General features: G+C 34.7%; 2 protein-coding genes across 4 annotated transcripts in view; one reads left to right on the top strand and one right to left on the bottom strand.

Moving 5' to 3' along the window:
* LOC127873841 (kinesin-like protein KIF26B) overlaps positions 1-24,035 on the top strand; it is a 258,849-nt gene that overhangs the window by 123,661 nt on the left and 111,153 nt on the right. The window contains exon 4 of the mRNA XM_052417894.1: positions 20,747-20,870. Coding sequence (XP_052273854.1) covers positions 20,747-20,870 — 124 coding nt within the window. The remainder of the gene's footprint in view (positions 1-20,746; positions 20,871-24,035) is intronic.
* Positions 12,725-15,082, bottom strand: LOC127873844 (uncharacterized). Of its 3 annotated transcripts, none has more exons than XR_008046411.1 (4): positions 14,897-15,082; positions 14,351-14,432; positions 13,771-13,893; positions 12,725-13,394 (listed from the first exon to the last, which is right to left on the bottom strand). XR_008046411.1 is itself a non-coding variant. In XM_052417900.1 (3 exons), exons 1-3 carry the CDS (start codon positions 15,054-15,056, stop codon positions 13,303-13,305), a joined length of 375 nt encoding a protein of 124 aa, XP_052273860.1. In that variant the 5' UTR covers positions 15,057-15,082; the 3' UTR covers positions 12,725-13,302. The 3 variants fall into 3 exon arrangements, 1 of the variants encoding a protein (XP_052273860.1); XR_008046410.1 differs by lacking the exon at positions 14,897-15,082 and adding an exon at positions 14,654-14,749; XM_052417900.1 differs by lacking the exon at positions 14,351-14,432.

Below are 24,035 nucleotides of genomic sequence, written 5' to 3'. Positions count from 1 at the left end.
AGAAGTTTTCATCCGATCTTCACCAAACTTGGTCAGAAGTTGTATCTAGATGATGTCTAGGCCAAGTTCGAACATGTGCCTTGCCGGGTCAAAAACTAGGTCAAGGGGTCACTTAGGGCGTTTTAAACATTCAGCAAGTTGTCCGCTATAATTCAAGTAGTTTTCATCCGATCTTCACCAAACTTGGTCAGAAGTTGTATCTAGATGATGCCTAGGCTAAGTTCGAACATGGGCCTTGCTGGGTCACAGGGTCACTTAGTGTGTTTTAAACATTCAGCATGTTGTCCACTCTCTGATTCAAGTACTTTTCATCAGAGTTTCACCAAACTTGGTCAGAAGCTGTATCTAGAAGATGTCTAGGCCAAGTTCGAACATGGGTAATGGCAGGTCAAAAACTAGGTCACGGGGTCACTTAGTGCGTTTTAAACATTGAGCATGCTGTTCGCCCTCTAATTCAAGTAGTTTTCATCCAATCTTCACCAAACTTGGTCAGAATTTGTATCTAGATATTGTCTAGGTCAAGTTCGAATATGGGTCATGCTGGGTCAAAAACTAGGTCACTGGGTGACTTAGTACGTTTTACATATTCAGCATGGTGTCTGCTCTCTAATTCAAGTAATTTTCATGCGATCTTCACCACACCTGGTCAGAAGTTGTATCTAGATGATGTGTAGGTCAAGTTCGAACATGGGTCATGCAGGGTCAAAAACCAGGTCACAGGGTCACTTAGTGTGTTTTAAACATTGAGCATGGTGTCCGCTGTTTTTTGTGAAGACAACATGCAAGATATTCTGTGTCAATGCGGCATGTGGGGGTATAGGTCACGTCTGTGACAAAGCTCTAGTTTTTTATTGGAAATGCTATCCTTTTTGAGAATTTAAATTTTCAGAGAAGTAAGGGAGTTATTTTTCAAATGTGTAAATTAATACCCTGGTAAAAATACATCAAAGGTGAATCAAATAACAACAGCAGAATCAAAGTTACATGTGTAATATAAACACTGATGTACAATTTGATATTCATCTTTAATATTGTGGAGGCAATATAAGGGCAGTAAAGCCTTGAGTAAACCATCAAAGGGTTACAGTTCCATAGCCAAAAGAGAATTGTAAAGAGCTGTATTGTTTTGCCAGATTCTCGAGTTGCCCTTTAATTATCAGGGAATATCTTGTTATGGAGATCTTATGGACAGTTGTATTATATGTTTTACACCTCTGTGTCTCAGTCCATTAATAGCTGAGCAAATTGAACAGTAATAGGAATGGGCTTTCTTTTCAAGGCTAAACGATCATAAAAAGCATGTCTTGGATATGAATATGATGGCTGGAATGATTCACAGTTGTTTCTCGTGCCTGTCTCAGTGAGATTGCTGCGCTAAGTGGCCCCAAGTCTGTTTCCCAGTAATAGTGGGTCACATGAGACAGGGGAAAACACATGGATGACTTGTTGCACATCCCTTGTTTGCTTCTGAAAGCTTCTGTGAGTTTCAGTGCCTTTGTCAGGAAATTGATTTAATTTCATACTGCCAATTTTTGAGAGAGTTTTGAAATATTTTGATTATAAGATATAAAGTGCTCCATTCTGAGATAATTTAGAATAATAAAGATGTGTCTGATAAAAGATGCCTTTGACATAATTTATTAGTCATTTACATAGTTTCCATCTCAGAAAATTGTGTGAGCCAATTATTATTTGTAATCATAATTATTGATATTACCTACATTTGTTTAGCAGAGTATATCCAAATTTTGATGTGTATCTTTGTCTAATAAATTACTAGTTTTTGTACAAATTCTCAGTTTCTATGACAAGAAATCCGATTTGTATGGAAAAAGCAATAAGGTCAATTAATCAGAAAACAAATCAGGCAAATTTAACATGTGTGACCATCCCTAAATTAACAGCTGAGAGAATATTGTCCAATCTATGCAGTCTTGCAGCTGGATGACTAAGACAATTAAATGGAATCTGTTTAGTGCATATCCATGTCCCTGGAATTGGAAACCCTATGTGACCCCCAGGCACTCACCAATTGTTGATACCAATATCACACACAGTTTGTGATAATCTCTTCAATAGAGGACCTTCTTGCAGTTTTCATTACTTGTGGTACTTAATGTGAAGAACTTACGAACCCAATTCTGAAGTAGGACTAGGAACCTTATATAGCAAATATGAGACCTTTAGCAACCATGGGACCGTAGCAACCATTGGACCTGATGGGTCCCCCATAGAGATTGCATGAGGTCAGGCAAACACTGTAGGGTATAAGGGAAAATGTCATCACCATGCACTGGACATTAAATATGATCATTGAATTTAAATATGATCATGCGAAACTCAATTGTCCTGGTTAAGTAAATTATGAGTAAAATGCTTGATGCATATAGTTTAAGTGGCGTTGGTCTGATGCAAGGTTACATTTTAAGTGATTGTTGAAAGTAGTAAAGGTTCTATGTGAGATGCCTAAATTAATGCTTGCCTTGTCATTCAAATACAAGAAACTTGAATTATTAAATAGAGAAATTATGGTTCATAAGGATAGAATATAAATCATTCAAACCTTGTTTGGGGTTCAAGGTTTAATGCTTAAATGTATGAAATTATATAAAAAATAAAATAACCAAGCAATAATGTGTGTGATCTCTATAAAAAAAACTATGTTATTATTATAATTATTCTTATTATAATTATAATAATTATTATTCTTCTAAAATTAAGCTTATGTAAACAATAAACATATAGGCATTGTTTATAATACAAAACATAGTTTTTCAATAAAAAATTAAAATACATCTATCCACTATTATTGATTGATAAAACTGTTACAGTTTACAATGTTGCACATAGAATAATAAAAACATATAACTATTATAAAAAGTTATAGTCCATTGCCTGCAATTTGTGAATATTTCATTGTGGCCATGCTCAGTTAGATAAAAAGCAATAACTCTGTTAATAAGAACATATTATTCTTTACTACTACATGATGTTAGTTTGCGACTGTATGTCTGTATGTCTCCACCCCTGAGACTTGATGTAATCAGCCTTCCTCCACTCTAAATGATCCCTTTAGAAAATTGGCGCATGCAAACTTGGAGAGTGCATGGTGTTTTCAGTGTTAAATATTGCATATATTTTAAAAATTACTTTTGGAGGAAAAATAGTTGCTCGATAAAAATATGACATTGAAATTGTACTTAATGTCAATAATCCTTTAATTTAATGTGTTTTGATGGACATTTGGTCATGTTGCCATTAATTTTATATTGTTACTTTTAATTTGCAATTCTTCATCATACGGAACTTAATATCAAACTTTATACTATTTTGATGTTTTGCCGGCAAATATTCTTGTAAATAACTAATGATCATATCATTCGTTTTTTTATTGATGCTAACTCAAATGAGTAAAATATCCTTGATATTATTATTAAAAGAATTGTGATTCCTGAACAATCCAGAAAGCCTGTGGTCAAATTAATTATTGAAATCCATATAAATTGTAATTTTTAATGTTCCATTATGTGGTGCCGCATTGAAGATCATATCATGTTCACTGTGGCAGATATAAAGTTGTCTCCTTTATTGGATTATAGATGTCTGCCCATTTTCCAAATTGTTTTAATTGATTCGTAAATACATAATAATTGTCCGTGGTGCCACCAAACGATACTCTTGTTGATGGTAATTATTGGGTTTTCTGCATGAGGCAAATGCCACCAAGCATACTAATGCAGCATTGGGATTCTGGTAAGAAGAGAGCAGGAATCAAGCATGACTGAAATACCAGCAGTACTAAAACAGGCTTCTGCCATCAGAGATCCTGGTACAAGATCTACTCTAAACACTTCCAATAAAGACCCAGAAATTCTCTTGCATGGTTATACTCTTTATTTTTGGTGTAGCTCATCTTTTTTGTGGAGTTAATTTTGTTGTTGACTTAAGCAAAATTTATTCACAATGAACTTTCTATGATTGCCTTTCCATTAATCTGTGTTTAACATTCAGCTTTTACACATTCTAGAAGTTTTAATATTGTCTAATCTTCTTAAAAATGGCCATATAAATGTTCTTTATGAAATTTCAGCTGACTTCAAATTAGGACACATGGGGTCAAAAACTATGTCTCAAGGTCAAATTGAAGGAAACCATATGAACACAATAGAAGTGACCTTTATGGAAAATAATAATGGAAAAAGTTAAAAAAAAATTGTTTTAATGCCATTTTGACTTTGGGACCACCAGGGGATGGGACAGTTTTCCTTAAAAGTTATTGCTACAGTTATATTAAAAAAAATTCATTTTATGAATGCGATCACACAAGAGGTCACTTTCACTGTCCAGTCTGCTCAACTTTCACATTAATAAAAACTTATCTGAGTTGGCAACTTGGCATACATATGCCAGAAATTCTCAAGTCCAAGTTGGGACATTCTATAAAAAATGTCGTGACATTTGACCAAAAGCGAAAGACTTAAAATGCTTAATCATGCCATGTAGTCAGTAAAAAGTATATTTCTTACAAAAACTCATAATTTCATTATTAACATATTGATGATAAATGATGAAAAGAATTTCATGAACACTAACACTGTCCATTTTATGTTAGTTACAAACAGATTTCCTGCTATGGATTGACCACTAGGGGTGGGGCAGATTTCCTGCTATATTGGATTGACCACTAGGGGTGGGGCAGATTTCCTGCTATGGATTGACCACTTGGGGTGGGGCAGATTTCCTGCTATGGTTTGACCACTAGGGGTGGGGCAGATTTCCTGCTATTGATTGACCACTAGGAGTGGGGCAGATTTCCTGCTATGGATTGACCACTAGGGGTGGGGCAGATTTCCTGCTATGGATTGATCACTAGGGGTGGGGCAGATTTCCTGCTATGGATTGACCACTAGGAGTGGGGCAGATTTCCTGCTATGGATTGATCACTAGGGGTGGGGCAGATTTCCTGCTATGGATTGACCACTAGGGGTGGGGCAGATTTCCTGCTATGGATTGACCACTTGGGGTGGGGCAGATTTCCTGCTATGGATTGACCACTAGGGGTGGGTCAGATTTCCTGCTATGGATTGACCACTAGGGGTGGGGCAGATTTCCTGCTATGGATTGACCACTAGGGGTGGGGCAGATTTCTTGCTATGGATTGATCACTAGGGGTGGGGCAGATTTCCTGCTATGGATTGACCACTAGGGGTGGGGTAGATTTCCTGCCATGGATTGACTTTCAACCAGACATTACATTTGTGTCATAACATTTAGTCCAGTAAAAGTGCATTGTGAAATTGCATGATGGCTGGGGTGTAAAAGCTTGCCTTATCTGCAGTCATCATGTCAAGGTGAAAATGACACAAAATCTGCCTCTATAACTCCTATGGTTTGAAATATGAAGTAATAATCATAATATTGGAAAGGCTGCTAATTTTCTTCAATCTTTTGAGACACAAGTCTCAAGTATTTGCTTCAAAATGATCTTACATTGTTTACTTTGAGATTATGTAATTGATTTCGTATTCGGTAATGTTCTCTGAGCATACAGGCAGTGTTTGTTGAAATGCTTGATGTATTGGTTTGGTTTTTAATTACAAAATGTTACACTGTTGACACTTCTTGCCGTCAATGAGCGACGTGATACTTTTTTCTACCCGCTGATTGTCAGCAGCTATTTAGACTGCCAGCTATTATTAAATCCCATGCATTATTGCGTTAATCATCATGATTTAATCGCTTTGATCTTGCATTACAAGTGCTTGATTATCTATAAATAATATTTGATTAAGACATTTGGGGCCAATTATTTTTTTTCGTAATTATGTCCACTCAATGTGATTAATAATGAGAACGTGAAAAAACATTATAATTGGTTAAACATCAGCGTCTCTCCTCATCACTTCAGTTATTATACTGCTGCAGGTCGTATTGAAAAATTATCATTGTTTTGAGCCGAACTGAAAATTTTATTACATTCTTTAATAGCTATTAAGAGTATGTCAAGGCCAATTAGATCATTATCATTGGATTCTTCTATTATTAGATCGGCGTTTTCGGAGAAAACCCGAGCTATTGTCATAGCCAGCTCGTCGTTGCGTCCGACGTCCGCTGTCTGACGTCTGCCGTCCGCGTTGTGCTAAAACCTTAACATTGGCTCTAAAATCAAAGTGCTTCCACCTACAACTCTGAAACTTCATATGTAGATGCACCTTGATGAGTTCTACACGCCACACCCATTTTGGGGTCACTAGGTCAAAGGTCAAGGTCACTGACAAGCTTTCATTTAATCAAAACTGCGTCCGTACCCGAGCATGGGACCTGTTATGCGGTGCTCTTGTTCATTTTCCAATTTAACTTCTTAATGTTTCTGGGATGTGCATGAATTAATTATGACTCTACAGCCAGTCAAACGCTGTATGCAAATTATTTAATAAATGCACATGTATATATGAAGTGTTTATTTCTGTCATTTTCAGTAAAAACAATCTTAAGGTGGAGAATTTCACAAAGCAAAAATTCCCAAATTTCCGCTGTTGTGTTTTCCTAAATGGAGGAAAAGCTAATTGTCCCAGCCTTATTTGTAAAGTAAAATAAGGACCTTTCAATACAAGTAAAACTGTCAATGGGGGAACAGCTTATAATGATTATATTGAGGTTGAGGCAGTATTTCACTTTCAACAATTAAATACACATTGAACAGTTGGGCCAGAACCACAAACATCTAATTAGCAAGGTAGAGGTAGCCAATTAAAATCTGGGTGATCAAGCAGCTTGCTGGCTGGAATTTGATCTGTGTTGTACAGGTGTTTGAACCACATGGCCACTGCAACAGTATCTCCTGATGAGTTTAGAATTATTTGTTGCTGTATACTTTTTTGAAGCTGAAAAACATAACAACTGAACATGTTACAAAACATCATTGTTGTGGGACTAATTCAATTGCAAAATTTCAGCTTAAAAGATCAATTCAAATATAAGTTTATTTGGGTCTCAGGAGAGCGCAAATAGAGCATAAGTGTGCCCTCTTGTTAGTACTTTTAATCCGACTTATATCCCCTGTTTCTTTTGTAATGAAACCTTGAATATACCATTTACTTTAGAGTCCTTCTGAACTATTTAAGCCTTAATTAGATTTTTGGGGATTTGTTCATTGTATTTTTCAACTTTATGCACTGAGGTAATTTTAAAAACAAAATAACATGCTCTTAAGTGCACAAAAGTATTGCATCAAAATGAGTACTATCATCAATTTTCATTTTGCCTCTAAATGAAACTTACTAACCAATTGGTAACAGCTCTGGAATAAACAAAGTTTATATTTTTAATTGTATAGATGTTAATCAACGTTATATTTGTAAGTGTGCAGCTTGAATCCTCGTCAATATGCTCATTTTTAGCTCAGCTGTTTTCGGAGAAAACCCGAGGTATTGTCGTAGCCATCTTGTCGTCCGCCGTCAGCCGTCCGCCGGCATTGTGCTAAAACCTTTACATTGGCTCTAAAATCAAAGTGCTTCCACCTACAACTTTGAAACTTCATACATAGATGCACCTTGATGAGTTCTACACGCCACACCCATTTTCAGGTCACTAGATCAAAGGTCAAGGTAAAAAATTCTGACAAGCTTTCATTTATTCAAAACTGCACTCGCAGCCTAGCGTGGCACCCGTTATGCAGTGCTCTTGTTAAAAATATATGCTTGATCATGAAATCAAGTGTCTTGTGTATATGATGATTTATAATGTTTCAAGTGGCAAAAAAGGTAAGAAAAGCATTTTTATTCAAATATGATGGTCCATTTTGTATTTAAACATTAATCACAGTTTTGTTCAACAGTTTAAATTAGTGGCCTGAATTTTTACAATGACACTTCTAGTGATATTAGGAAAATCAACCAAAAGAAAAAATGCCTACTTTATAGAAAACTTTCTTGTTTATATTTCGAAGAATGTTAATCTTTGCGTTTGAAAATGTATAATCATTTTTCCAAGTCTGAGCTATAACTAGTAACTAATAATAAACCCGTTGAAATTGATAAAAAAAGGATATTCACTGTTTTCTGAGTTGAAGGATATTCACTGTATTCTGAGTTGACTAATTTAGAAATACACATCAAGTCCTTATAGTTGAATGGTTAAATGCAGACAGCTTAAATGTGATTTTATAATTAGATCTTGCACAGTGCATAAATCAATGTAAATATATTTTGTTTGAGGCTCATTTGTAATTCATTATGCTATTTTAAAAATAACTTTTACCATAACCATTTCGTATGTAAGATAAGCAGAGTTTTTTAACCATTTACCACATACATATTTTCACGCAATTTAAGTCCCTTTTTTAAATTTCATTGAAGACATTTCTTATTAGATTCAAGTTTTAAAGGCTTCATTTCCAACTTTTAGCTACTGATGAGCAGCAAACAGCAGAAAATCGGAACAGACTGCGAGTTACTCGCAGGCTATTCTGTTTTTTTGCTGTCTGCACATAGCCATTGTCACTTTGCTTCTGAGTGAGAAAGGGTTAAAGGGTTAAAGGAAAAAATGGACTAAGGTGAAATATGGGGACAAGCTCTATAGACACTTATGTCTTGTTTTAAGCTTCAACAGTACTTGAATATTCAAGATTTTGATATATTATACATGTATATTTAATATTTTTAAGATTTTGCTGCTGAGGAATTGCTTGTAAATGTTTGTTCAAAACAATTTAAATGAATGTGCAGTCTCCCCGGGGGAAAAAGGTTCATGAACTTCACGAATTTATTCATGAACTTCATGAATTTACTTCATGAACTTTATGAATTTACTTCATGAACTTTATGAACCAGTTTATGAATGGACAAAATATTCATGAATAACACATAAGTATTCATTAACTCCAAGTTCATGAACTTGAAACAGGTTTATGAACTTCCTGAATTTATTCATGAACATCATGAATTTACATAATGAACTTCATGAATCATTTCAAGAATGGACAAAATATTCATAAATAACACAGGTATTCATGAACTTCAAGTTCATGAACTTGAATCAGGTTCATGAATTTATTCATGAACTTAATACACTTAATGAACTGGTTCATTAACAGAATATCGCTGTTTTTACAAAGGTATAATATTGTTGGCACAGGAAGTTGAAACGGAAGCAAGCTGAATGAAGCCACATGGCTAATTTTATTTGGAAATGTAAGTCTTAAATAAATTACCGGCTAAATTGATCAGCAATCGGTACCATTTCAACTTCTTTGGCATTTTGTTCACTTATGTTTCCCAATTTTTATGCTCCCCTGAATTTTTTTTTGGGGGGAGCATATAGTTGCTGCTTCGTCCGTCCTTCCGTCCGTCCGTGCACAATTTTTGTCCGGGCTATCTCTCAGCAACTAATGACCGAAATTCAATTAAACTTTATGGGAAGCTTCCCTACCAAGAGGAGATGTGCATATTATAAGCGGGTTCTGGTTGGATGATTTTTCACAGAGTTATGGCCCTTTGAAATTTTCCATTAACTGTACATATAGTGCAATTCTTGTCCGGGCTATTTCTCAGCAACTAATGACCGGAATTAAATGAAACTTTATAGGAAGCTTCACTACCAAGAGGAGATGTGCATATTATCAGCCAGGTCTGGTCGGATGATTTTTCACAGAGTTATGGCCCTTTGAAATTTTCCATTAACTGAACATATAGTGCAATTCTTGTCCGGGCTATTTCTCAGCAACTAATGACAGGAATTTAATGAAACTTTATGGGAAGCTTCACTACCAAGAGGAGATGTGCATATTATCAGACGGTTTTGGTCGGATGATTTTTCACCGAGTTATGGCCCTTTGAAATTTTCCATTGTACATATAGTGCAATTCTTGTCAGAGCTATTTCTCAGCAACTTATTACGGAAATTCAATGAAACTTTATGGAAAGCTTCACTACCAAGAAGAGATGTGCATATTATCAGCCGGTTATGGTCGGATGATTTTTCACAGAGTTATGGCCCTTTGAAATTTTCCATTGTACATATAGTGCAATTCTTGTCCCAGCTATTGCTCAGCAACTTATCACGGGAATTCAATGAAACTTTATGGGAAGCTTCACTACCAACAGGAGATGTGCATATTATAAGCCGGTTATGGTCGGATGATTTTTCACAGAGTTATGGCCCTTCTACTTCTCCCCAACTATTGACTGGACTTCAATGAAGCTTTATGGAAAGCTTAACTACCTTGAGGAGATGCGCATGTTATTAGTGGGTTCTGGTAAGATGATTTATTCAGAGAGTTATGGCCCTTTGAAATTTTTAAGTTGCTAAACCATCCATCGTATTATTTTGTCCAAAGTTATGCCCCTCAAGACGTTTCCTTTTATCGGAATATATAGTGCAATATTGTGAAAAAAAACACCTTTGGGGAGCATCACCCGTCTCCAACGGTTTCTTGTTGTTAGATTGTTTCACGGTCCGTGTATATACCGTCTTTTCATTTTTTGTTTTGAATTCGACAAAACGAAACATGAGATGTATTAGGCATATTAGCTTATATTCCGATTTTCTAATAACCGGAACAGAAACAAAGTACGAAAACAAAATTAACTTCTTTATATCGTTTTTCGTTGTACTAGTCTTACTATTAAACTAAACTAATACTAAATGTATTTCCCTCTTCAAATTTTGTTTCAATCTTCATATGAAGAAAATCAATGAATGAAAACTTGGTCCCTTTTATTGTTCTTGGTTTGATATTACGGTTTACAAAAAACGAAAAACGATGGCGCTGTTCAAAGATCTATAAATAATTTCTTTATTTATAGATCTTTGCTCTGTGCTTCTGTCTTGGGGAGGTAACTCATTCGTGGCTATTGCGCGTATGTTTTTCCCTTACATAAGAATAAATCACTTATTTCGATCAGCATGGCTTTTTACGTGCATTTTTGAGGGGTGGGAAAGACACGCCGTTAGGGAAGAAGACGTGGGTATTTTCAGTTGTTTTCCAAATTGACATGATCATAATCTGACATCTAAATATTTCCCAACGTACCGGTATTTCATGTCGATCCAACTGAATTGATAGGGCTATAGTTCTTTTTCTTTGCCCTATACTATGCAAATTTATTACTTACTTAAAAAAAATCTCTTTTCAGTCCTATCATCAGGGAGAGGTCTTTACATTTTAAGAGCTGTAAAACCGCATACTCTGAGGCCCGTTTTCCAGTTATTATTGTAACCCCTTAGACCCGAATGATGTTTTAAGCACAATAATCCGCGGCGGCTGCTAAAATGTCCCCTTTGTTTTACTTTTAACCTCACACTGCATAATAGATGTTAAAGTTGTATTAGTACTGCCAATATTTAAAGAAAAAACATGACAACTGAGGATTATAAATAAAAAGTTGTTTGAAGCTTATGCAATGATTAAGTGCAAGGTGTATATAATATCCAATTCATTCGATTAAGTACGAATACATGTTACATTTCACAACTGAACTGTAAAATGTCTGGTGATTTTAGCTCTGAAAGAGTTATAACCAAAACACCTTATATGAAACCGTTTTGCGCTTGAAATAATTATATATAATATTATTAATAATATTAATAAATGTGCCTATTTAATAACTACTTAAACAGCATATGTAATGTTCTGGAAAGAGCGCTCAAGATGAAGTTAATGCTAACAAAATATTTACCATCCAATGATAATATAACGCCGCTAAAAAATGACTTAACACGTTACGTTTCACCATCAAGAAGGCGAATAGCATGCATAACGCCTATAGAAACTCCTTGCATGCGTTGAAACATTCCGTTTTAGACCCTGGTTGTCTCCTAAAATGGAACTCGAATACCATCATAGAAAAGCTTGTGTATCTGTAACTATCCGTGTTAGCTTGCGTTGGCTTGCGTGATCTGTTAAAGTGCATGAAAAGTCGAAAAATGTATTATTTTATTCCTTTTATACACAAACAGTTCATGTAAACAGTCATTCGAAATGTGGAAAAAAACGTACCTAATAAAAAAAACTTATTCATAAACTTTATTATTTGTTACAATGTCATATTTGTAACTTATATGGTATTTTAAATTATGGACTTGAATAAGCGTTGATTTTTCTATTATTATAATGTAATGGTCTTGTAATTTAATGTTACTAGATCTATTTATTTTCCCATCAGAGTAGCCAATAATAGCTGTCCCAAGACTCGACTATTCTTCGTCTATAATTGTCTACATGTATGTATTAAAAAATATTAAGATCTAAGGGAGAAAATTGCGCAAAAAGATCAATCAAGACTTATCTCTCCAAAACAGCGGAGCGCACCTCGTTTTTCGTATACCGTTTTATCAAGTCAAGAACGGTGAATGGAAACAGGCACTGTGTTTCAATTTTCATATATTGATTTTTGTATAATTAAAATTGAAATGAAATATGAATAGGGAAATAAGATTTGTGTTTTGTTTTGGTATTAGTACACCGAAAAACGATACAAAGAACTCAACTTTGATTTTGTTTTTTGTTTTTGTTCTGATTATAAGAAAATCGGAACATGACCTAATATACGTTGAATTTTGTTTTTCGTTGTTTCGAATACAAAATGAAAATGGAAAAGACGGTATATACACGGACCTTTCACTCTATCCTCTGCTTTATGAATGTTTTTGTCATCAAAAGAATCAGAAGCATAACCAATCATTTCATACTCATTAACTGTTCGCCAACATGCGGATGAAGTCCCCTGCGAAGATTTTTAGAACTGTTCTATAACATTTCTAGAATTGTACTGGAACTAATGACTAGAAGTGTTCTGGAATCATCCTTAAAATGCTCTAGAACGATTTAGAACAGTTGTTGAACGTTAAATGAGAATAATTTCTAGAACAATTTGTTCTGAAACAGTTCTGACGGTTTGTTCTAGAACAATTCTTGAACTATCGTTCTAGAACTATTCCAGAATTTTTCTTGAATAAATTTCCAGAACTGTTATAGAATTGTTCTAGAAATTTTTCTCATTTAACGTTCAACAACTGTTCTAGAACAATTCTTGAACTATCGTTCTAGAACTATTCCAGAATTTTTCTTGAATAAATTTCCAGAACTGTTATAGAATTGTTCTAGAAATTTTTTCTCATTTAACGTTCAACAACTGTTCCAGAATAATTCTAGAACATTTTCAGTACGATTACAGAACAGTTCTAGCCGGTGTGTTCCAGTACAATTCTAGAAATGTTTAGAACAGTTTCGAAGGGTTGCTTCAAATAAGTCTGGAACAAATGTTCTAAAACAGTTCTGAAAATGTCCGTAAACAGTTCTTTTCAATCTCTTCGGAGGCATCTGATGGGATCAGGCTCTTCTGTGTACAAGCAACTTGTCACGAGGCTCTGTGTAGGTGTTTGAGCACTTTGCTCTGAAATCATTTAGATAACAAATGTAGTCACATCTTAAACTAAACAAGAAGTCTAAATGATCCAGCTGGACAGTATTACAAATATAGACGTCTTTTTATTTAGTCAATATTGAGTGTACTTATTATCAAAGTATTCAAACAAATTATTACACATTTGATCACAACATTAGTATTTTCAAATTGAGATGCTTCAATACAGCAAACCTTGTAAGTAAACTGGTGATGGATAACACAATTTGACATTCAGCACCAACTTAAATACGAACGCAATATATTCAAGACACTGTTGCAGGTTTTTATGATTTAAACGCATTAAATACTGGATTTTATATATTTCTAAGGGATTAAAATAAAAAGTATTAGACAACCAACATACTACTGAGATTTTGCTTTGCAGCATTGTTCGTCAGGTCAATCTCTTCGGAGGCATTTGATGGGATCATGCTCCTCTTTACAGGCAACTTATCACGAGGCTCTGTTGGTTTTTGATCACTGAACTCTAAAATCATTTATGAAATGTGTTGAAAACCAAACTTGAGCATTGTGTCATGCGATCATGAATACTTTGTTTTAGTCCATCAAATTTCACATTTGGAAATTCTGGCTAGTCTGAGTAGTTACTCATACAAACAATTAGCTAATGTTATCGAACGTTTGTTCATCAGATTTTTTTTTCAAATAAATTCACTCACCCCTGGCTAGTGAGTGAGTGTGAAATTGGATAATTGTAAACAATGTGTTCTTGTTTCATTTATAACAGGGAAAAAATCATATCTATAGGCAGTGTTGACCAACTGATAAAAAAATACTTAAAATAACACTTATTCAATGGAGGCAAATTGAATTTCTTGAGTCTCATTTAAGTGTCCAACTCACATTCATAAATATTAAAGCCTGTAATTTTGGACTGCCCGCCTGTCACTAAACTGTGAACATGCCTTGAAAATAATACCTACCTTGAGTTTTTTTCCTATCTTAAGTTGCCTCGAAAGCATGCTTAGGCGGTCGCTTTGCTTGCTTTAAGAGAAACCTCGTCATCTGTAATAAACAGTATATACAAATTTTAATATTATTATGATAATATATTTATTTACAAGATTATTTTTCGTTATCCGAAAATATGATTGCCCGAACCTGTACTATTTACAACAAATTGTTTAACAATGATCAGGAAGACCCCTTAACTTTAATATTGATTTATTTCAATACTTTGTGTTTTTTATCAATACACAGTGTTATAAACAGTAAGTGAAATATACTTGCTCTACGGCGATTGAAATATGGACATTTTTTAGGGGACATTGTTAACCGAGACACCGCCTCGTCAAATAGGTCCGCGTTGAGCGAACTGAAAGATCATTTTGCGGTATTCTCCGGCAGGAATTTATTAACATTAGTGACGAGGCGGGCTTAACGCTTTCAGTCATAAAAAAGTGTTCACCCCATTCAAGAACCTTTTAGATTGGTACCAAAAAGTTTGGCTATCAAACGAATTTACTTACGATGGATTTCACTGATCACCGCATCGTATGTTTGTTTTTGGTAAGTGGCTTTGATGAGATCTCCCTCCTGGTAGTGAGCAACATCTATTTTGGGTGCGACTACATTTTGTGGTTCGATAAAGCTCATAACGCGATTGAACAAGAAAATAACGTCTGCCATTTAAAAAAAGCGCGCTTATATGCACCCGACTGTTTTTCGTTAATGCTGCTCCGCTGACAGTCTACGTAAATAAAGTAAAAAACCAGTCAGCTCTGTTTTGTGAATTTTGGCCAATGAAACTATCTCTTACATTTTGGGTTAGGCTGGGTAGATTTTCAGAGACCCGTATGATGCGATGCTGAAATAAGCTTTGGAATTTAATTTTTCAACTTAAAATTAATCCCTCCTTACTAAATTCATATCTTCATGTTAAGTCAAATGACACATCGAAAGGAAAACCATCTTCACGTATCGGAAAATGGTAAGTACCAGTGCTTGATATGTGATAAAGAATAATCAACCAGACAGAGAGTTCTTACGATGCTGTCCGGTAATCTTGCGCAGTTAAGGGTCAATTGGCTTAAAAACATGTTCTTTTATAAATTGGCAACATAATATCTAAATTAATTATGAAAATTATAAGTTCATGTGCTTATTAACACAAAAATATCTGATTAATTCAGTGTAGAACTGTCCGATTTGATTTCAAAACAAACATGACTCACCTCATTTTAAAACTATCACAGTGTCCGGTAATCTTGCGCACTTTGTATAATGACCTCGTTTAGGCAAAAATGTAGACATATGGTGTCCAATTATTGACAAAAAACATTCCAGAAAAATATTTTTAAAATCAGTTTGCAAAACCATTGAAATTAAATGTGGTTTTCTAGTGCAGTTTTTGTTCACTACAAATAAAAAAAAATATGATTACTAATAATAGTGGACAATTACAACAATGTAATAAAAAAGTACCGGTATGCGAGAAAAAAAATGCATAACAGGTTTGATACACGATCATGCTTCCATAGTGTACAGAAAATATCAAAACTAGGCCATTGCGCATGCGGAGATCATACCAAATTGGTTTGACAGAATGGCGGCAAATGATGACTATGTCGTCTGATGCGATATATTTTCATGGCAAAAAATACCATAACTGATCGGATATTGTGCAATGGAATGCTTAATTACACGTTGGATTTATGAATTCTTAATTTAAAGTATGAAAACGCTAAAGACTGCAGGGAATTTGTGATTCATTTTAAATTTTTCGTAAGAAGGCCAGTGTTTACGATGTATAGGGATGACGCAACCAGTGTTTAAATGTAATGATCGAATTTAATTTTGCATGGAATACGTAACTTTTAAATCCGTTAATTCTTTAAAATGTGAAATTCCATCTTTCATCACTAAAGAAAACCATTTGTCGTCTGCGAGATTCGCAAATGCGAAGTGCGCAAGATTACCGGACGCCCAAGATTACCGGACTTAACTGTACACTTCGAAACACGGGTTAAGTAAGTCAACGTGTATTGTGGGTCGAACACTATTCTTAATACAGATGTTATTACAATTCATAAATGGTCCATTTGCTGAAGGGCGAGTATAAGGCAAATGGACGCATTTTTTTTCTGTTTTATAACTGGTTATCATTTTTTTAAACCACATAAACACCAATGCTTATTTTTTTGAAGATTACACTGCAAGTTAGGCAAGTGATTTCAGTATTTAACAATGCTCAATGTTTACATTGAAAGTCTCATTGCACGCAACATCAGGCTGGGTTATAGACCTGTGATGCTCACTAAAATAACTTCTTGAGGCCCGGGAATAGTTTATTGTGAGACTTTAATCTATCGATGACTACAAGAAGATGAGACTTGGCAAAACATTAAATAATCTAAAAATTTGTGAAATTAACATTAATAACATGCAAGAGTAAAATGGCATTGGTCACCTTAACACCCATGTATTCTGGAATGCCTGACTGAATAAGGTAAATTACTGAAATTTTAAGAAAAGCATATTTCTAAAACATCATTACAGAAGAAAACACTTTGTTTACATAAAATGAAAAAACAAGTGTTATTTTGTCCGAATTATGTTGCCTTCCAGAAGTAGTTTCACACTTGGTAGTGTGGCTCACACATGTGGTAGAATGGCCGTGGTAACTACTTGGGAGGCAAAACAACTAGGGGAAAGGAAACTACTTGGGAGCAAAACAACCTGATACTGTACAGAATTTAATTTTGTTTGAACATGTTGATTTTTGTAAACCACAATCATTTGCTTGTGAATTAAGTTTCTGTAATTATAAACCTGTTAATGAGTTAAAGAGTTTATATTTGTTTCAAAATATACATTCATATGTCTTTTTTCCAGGTCCACTGAAGCGTGTGAAGAAACTGTATTTTGATGATGAAACACTTCCAGTGCCACGTTCTACGCACTATTGGAGACAGATTTAATGTAGAAAAACTACACAAATATCTGAATAATGTTATGAAAAAGATGGATGAAATCCACCCATTACAGTTACCAGAAGCTCCTGTAGTTAGTTACCTAATTCCAGTTTAGTTCTCTGAGATTCTTGTGATAGTGAATGTTGAGGAACTCTGTGAAGTCCTAGTGTTTTAATTGACACAAGATTACATGCAAATTCAGAAGACACTAAGTATGCAGAATTCCGAACAGATACAGTAAAAAAAATAATAATAATGTGTAATTTGGTGACAAATTATAGTCAGTTATATACATGTATATGTATGTGTGTAGCAGAAGATTTTGTAAGGACTTAAAGGAGAAGTACTTTTTGGTATTTCAGGGATAATTTTCTCCAGTTCTCCATAAAAGCTTATTTTTGGATACTCACGTTGTTTCTAGTGAGTACCCACATATTGTTTTAGGATTAGAAATAAGACAAAGTATCCCAGACCTATCAACAAACACTCCTCCTTAACATTAGTCCTCTGTTTGTGTATGATATACATCTATTGATATGACAGCAATATCTTGCAGACACCACAGCAAGCAAAGTTTCAATGTGAAAATTGTTTTGAAATATAATTTGAAAGAAGTCAAATTATCATTGTCTGAACTAGTTTATTTTAAATATATAGAACAATTGTAGGACAATTGTGGACTTTGGTTCTAGACCTGTTCTATATGTGTTCTTATTCCCCATTAGAATGTTTGTAGAACTTACTGGTTCTTAAAGAGTTCTAAATGTGTTCTAGAACTACAGTTTAGAACATTTTTAGAAATTTCTTGAACTTATTTTGTTCTAGAAATGTTCTAAAAATGTTCTTGTATATTATTGGAACAGTTTCAGAACTAAGCCTTGTTCCACAAATGTCTGGAATTATTCTAGAAAACAGTTCTGGAACAATTCCAGAACATAAGTTCTAGAACGCGAATATGGAACATTCTAGAACTGTTCTTGATGTTCTAGAACAGTTCCAGAACAGTTCCAATTTCTAGAACAAATCTTCGCAGGGGGTGTTAGCAATTCTAATGATTTTATTACAATGTTGAATTTTATCTTTAAGTTCTTTCAGTTTACCAGGAATATCGCTCCTGTAGATTGTGTTAAATAAGGTTTAGTACATAACTTTGTTGTGGTATTCTTCGTCTTCGTCTTTTAAATGAAGATCCTCAAATCATACAATGTTTATGAAAATATTAAACTGGGAATAAAATAATATTTTTCTGTTATTATCATTATTCCATTGTTTGTCCTGTTAAAATATTTCTCAACTTGTCTGTTAACAGTTCTATATATATCTTTGGGAAACCTGTTCATGAACAAACTCATAAAGTGCATGAACCTTTTTATTTCATAGTCCATGAATTTGTTGATGAATAAGTTCATGAAATATAAAAGATCATGATACATTATTTTTGCTTTTCACGAATATTTTGTTCATGAATTGATTCATGAATATTTTCTTGAAGTTCATAAACCTTTTTGTTTCAGAGTTCATGAATTTGTTCATGAATAAGTTTGTGAATTTTAAAAGTTTGTGAAACATCAATTTTGCTTTTCATGAATATCTTGTTCATGAATTGATTCATGAATAATTTCATGAATAAATTAATGAAGTTCATGAACCCGTTTCCCCGGGGCTATTATGGTTGGTGAGGGTTTATTTGTGCGACCACATATATTAGGGGCATCTTGTTTCCTTTGTTTGCAATAATATTTTGAAACAATTGGTTGAAAATGTAAAGGAATCATACATTGAATATATTAAATAATGGAAATTATTGTAATAAGTAATTTAGTCATATAATTATCCTACATATGTCAACACGTTTCATTAGTTTATGTTTATTAATTTTGTATTCAGATTAAATACCTAGTGGCAATATACATATGAATTACAATATTTAGCAGGCCTTTATCAGATGTGTCAATGAAAATACATGTATAAGTCAAGATTTGACATTAATTAAATCTGATTATCTTGAACCATTTACTGCAGTCAACAGACATTTAGTCTATTTATTGCATAATATAGCTGGTGTTCTTTTTTCGTGATTATTTAATTTTGACTGTACATTTAAAACTTGTTTACAATTACACAATATCATATTGTAAGTATTGATGCTGTTAAGCTGGGCAGATACCAACAGTGTAGGATATATAATATCAGAACGGTGGAATAAAATCAAAGAATAGGTTTGATAAAGGCCATGAATTGATTATAGAGCTGAGCTTAATACCAACGTCAAAAAATGCATGTTGGTTTAAATGTAATGATTATAAAAGTCGTGAAATGTGACAACTTAAAAGGGCTGTCTGCATCATCAACCATGTATGATAATGTGAATGATGTAATGCCTCATTAACCCATTTATGCCTAGCGTCTAGAAAAAGGCCTTGGCAAAAAGCGTAGAATCAGATGAGACCCCCCTTAATGCGGCGTCTCATCTGGGTCTGCAATGTTTGCTTAAAGGAATTTCTGTACGAAATATTGAAAATATAAAAATAAATATACTAGACATCCCTAATTTTGGAAATAAATTGATCCAATTTAGAAGGATGGGAGAGTCCACTAGGCATAAATGGGTTAAGGTACATAGGGTATAATTAAACCATGCGGTGATGAGGAGTGTGGTCAGTATGATGTCAGATATGTGTGAACAGTAGCACATCACAACCCTGATTGTCAAACTGACCGCTATCTCGTATCGATCTTCCACAGCTGTCCCATGTTTTTTGGCCACATTGTCAACTGCTGATGATTGCTAACGTGACAGTTATAATGGCTATTGACAGGTTTTGTTCATGCGATGTGTGGGGTACAAGACACTGCTAATTAGCGGTGGTCCTTTGATCTGCTTATTAGTGATGCAAATGATGCCGTTTGGTAGGTGGTCATCTCAACAGGCCTTGTCTGGGTCAGACTAGGGCTCACCTGAGACTGACATCCCAGGATTGCATCGATACATATTGTTTATTCAATCATACAAAAGTCTGGTTATCTGAGGATGAAAAGTCATTACATAATGAATTACCCACAAACATTTATATTAAATCAGTTTACAACACTTTCAAAACATTGCCAGTAATCACTTTGTCCTTTGTGTCTTAAAAGCCCATCAACACTCAAAATCAACAAATATTTCATACAATTATTTCGAAAAATAAACGTAACACATAAAAAATCAATGTTCCTTATAGCAATAGCCAAAATTTCAACGCTAGATGTGGTCTTGTAACATAGATTTAAATAGATTTAATTTATTTTTTCGAAATATTGTACAAAATATTTGTTGAATTTGAGTATTTATGTTTATACTTTAGGTGAACATTAAACAGCTGCCAGTATTTCAAATGATGTGATGTGATTGCCTATTTTCAGATACCGCAGTTCAAAGCTTCCTAACCCCACAGGCAGCCTCTTATCCAAGTCAGCGCCACTGGCTGCTCAAGCTCAAGCCTATCTTGAACAGAATGTGCGCGCCCGCAACCCCCAGAAGCGCCAGGTATAATCCCCAGTTTACACAACCCAGACATTTGGTTGATATAGCACATGGTATCACACAATTAGTATTTTCGAACCAATATTTAATTACAGGAGTAAATGAACAATGAGTTTTATTTATAACTTATAGGAACTTGCGCTCTTTTATATACAATAATTAATATCATTTATTCCAGAACATAATTTTAATTAAAAGTTACTTGCCTTTCCAATTTTTTTCTGCTGCAAACTTGTTTAATTGATGTAACCTTTATGATGTAAAATGACAGAATGCCCCTTTGTAATAATGAACTAATTGTAGTCATTGATTTACTGTTATGGCTGTATCTAAATTTGGCAGCAATAAAGTTTAAATTTAGATGTTGAAACCTGAAAGGCAAGCACATTTTATTTTGACTGCTTCAAGCCCTGAGGACAATGCTGGTTTTTAAAATACCTTTCTTTGATGTTAAATCTATTTTTGATTGACGCCAGTAAGAAACTAAAGAAGGCTGACAAACACCTCATATTATGATGCTTATCTTAATAATAAACCTCAGGTGTTACAATACACAGGATAGTAGATTATTGTCCATATGCATAAGTAGAAACCTAACAAAAATGGCTTTGGATTTCAAACAAGTTTTGAATGTTTGATCAATTTAATAACAATCAATAAACACACTTTCTTGTAAAAGATTTATTAATAGATATATTGATTGGAGCCATAATTAGCTAAGACCAAAACAAGATGTTTGTGTTGATTACACATTATGTAGACCAAATGATATTGCTAGTTAATTGTTTTAGCAAAATTCAGTTTTGTCAGTATAATGAGTTTCAAGGGGGCCCATGGTGCATGTCCCTTGTATCAATATTTATTCTTGTCTGTGAATTCCAAGGCAGGTTTACTTTGGTTTGGTGTTCACTTGTCGAGAATTGAAATCTTGTGTAAGCTCTCTCACCTTTGGCCCAGTGATGGAAAACAAGGAGCGGTCATTAAGTTGTCATTAATGATTTTGTGATTATGGTACTGGAATGAATCATAATTATGATAGGAGCTCATAGGAAATTCAGCTGAGATTCTTACATATACAAAATAATTCAGGTAAATATTATTATTAAAATGAAGATGGTTGCTGTGTTTTTTTATATACAGGTGTCTTAAGTATCATTGCCATGATTTTCTGTGAATTGATTATGAACTTATTAACAAATACATTTTAAATGACCTTGGGAAGTCTTTTTATTGCCTGGGCTCCGTTGGTTCACAGTTCGTTCACTGTGCCCTAAAACCTATAGTCAATCAAGGTTGACAAAGACATGACCTTACTGTCAGCATGAGTGCAACACTGTAAGTGACAGTGTTTGTGTGTATTTCGATGAGGTGTTCAGTGCCAAAGGAGCATTATAAGAGGGACCAGAGTGTGTCCCAGCCCTCCTACCATATGTTCAATTTGTCTTACAAAAGACTGGACACATTTCCAATTATAGCTGCACTTTCCAGATAATTGTTGTTTTTTTTTTTGGTATTTTTATTGAGAGGTATTTTTTTGTCCCCTACCGGTTTCACCAGAGGGGACTTATGGTTTGCGCTCTGTCTGTCAGTCTGTCTGTCCGTCACACTTTTCTGGATCCTAAAATATTTTTATAAGTTCTTCATATTTTTTCATGAAACTTGAAACATGGATAGATGGCAATATGTACATTATGTATTTAATTTCATTTTGTTCCTAAGTCAAGAATTATGGTTGCTATGGCAACAAATAGACTAGAAATACTGCTGAAAATGGTGGTTTTCTGGATCCTGCGATAACTTAAAAAGTTCTTCATATTTTTTCATGAAACTTGAAACATGGATAGATGGCAATATGGACATTATGCACGTCATTTCATTTTGTTCCTACGTCAAAAACTACTTCTGACAATGGTGGAATTTCTGACAATGGTGGAGCCAGTAGAGGACATATATTGCTTGGCAATAGTCTTGTTATACCCCCACAAACGAAGTTTAAGGGGGTATATAGGAGTGAGCTTGTCGGTCGGTCTGTCTGTCGGTCTGTCTGTCGGTCGGTTGGTCCGTATTAAGTGTCCGCTCTCTAATTCAAGTAGTTATCATCCGATCTTCACCAAACTTGGTCAGATGTTGTATCTAGATGATGTCTAGGTCAAGTGTGAATATGGTTCATGCCGGGTTAAAAACTAGGTCACGGGGTCACTTAGTGCATTTTAAACATTGAGCATGTTGTCCGCTCTCTTATTCAAGTAGTTTACATCCGATCTTCACCAAACTTGGTCAGAAGTTGTATCTAGATGATGTCCAGGCCAAGTTCAATATGGGTCATGCCGGGTTAAAAACTAGGTCACAGGGTCACTTAGAGCGTTTTAAACATTGAGCATGTTGTCCGCTCTCTAAGTCAAGTAGTTTTCATCCGATCTTCACCAAACTTGGTCAGAAGTTGTATCTAGATGATGTCTAGGCCAAGTTCGAACATTGGTCATGGCAGGTCAAAAACTAGGTCACAGGGTCACTTAGTGCGTTTTAAACATTGCGCATGGTGTCCGTTCTCTAATTCAAGTAGTTTACATCCGATCTACACCACACTGGGTCAGAAGTTGTATCTAGATGATGTGTATGTCAAGTTCGAACATAGGCCATGCCGGTTCAAAAACTAGGTCACGGGGTCACTTAGTGCATTTAAAAAATTGAGCATGGTGTCCGCTGGTTTTTTGAAGACAACATGCAAAATATTCTGTGTCAATGCGGCATGTGGGGGTATTCGTCACGTCTGTGACAAAGCTCTAGTTAATTTTGGTATGGTCTTATGCTGTGGGGGAAGCCAAAGTTACCGGAGGGAACCTCACATCTCTGGTATTGTGACCACTAACCAAGCTCAAATGCTTCAGGAACGAGGATTGAAACCAAGTTGCGTCGGTGATAAGCGCGTTTACAAACCACAGTGCTTACTGGGCAGCCTGTAGTAACAGTTCAGAGTCCTTTGTTACATCCATTTGGCTGCTGTGATCTGAAAATAATATTCATAAAAGCATGAAGAAAAGTCCAGAAGGCCATTTCACACTATCTTTATATGAAATCATACACCCTCTTCAACATTTTGTTAAAACTAATAACTATCCCACTCGTTACCTGACATCTATGGCTCAACCATTTGATGGGTCAAATTCG

Source organism: Dreissena polymorpha, chromosome 3 (genome assembly GCF_020536995.1).
Source record: "Dreissena polymorpha isolate Duluth1 chromosome 3, UMN_Dpol_1.0, whole genome shotgun sequence".
NCBI classification, from domain to species: Eukaryota; Metazoa; Mollusca; class Bivalvia; order Myida; family Dreissenidae; genus Dreissena; species Dreissena polymorpha.
Note: the sequence above shows the minus strand (reverse complement) of the source record. Positions and strands in the feature narration are given on the sequence as shown.

Coding starts and splice junctions, on each gene's coding strand:
- LOC127873844 (XM_052417900.1), bottom strand. CDS start 15,056: ATGGCAGACGTTATTTTCTTGTTCAATCGCGTTATGAGCTTTATCGAA. Junction 13,894..14,896: donor GGTGATCAGTGAAATCCATC/GTAAGTAAATTC, acceptor AAATGATTTTAG/AGTTCAGTGATCAAAAACCA. Junction 13,395..13,770: donor TGCAAAGCAAAATCTCAGTA/GTATGTTGGTTG, acceptor AAATGATTTCAG/AGCAAAGTGCTCAAACACCT.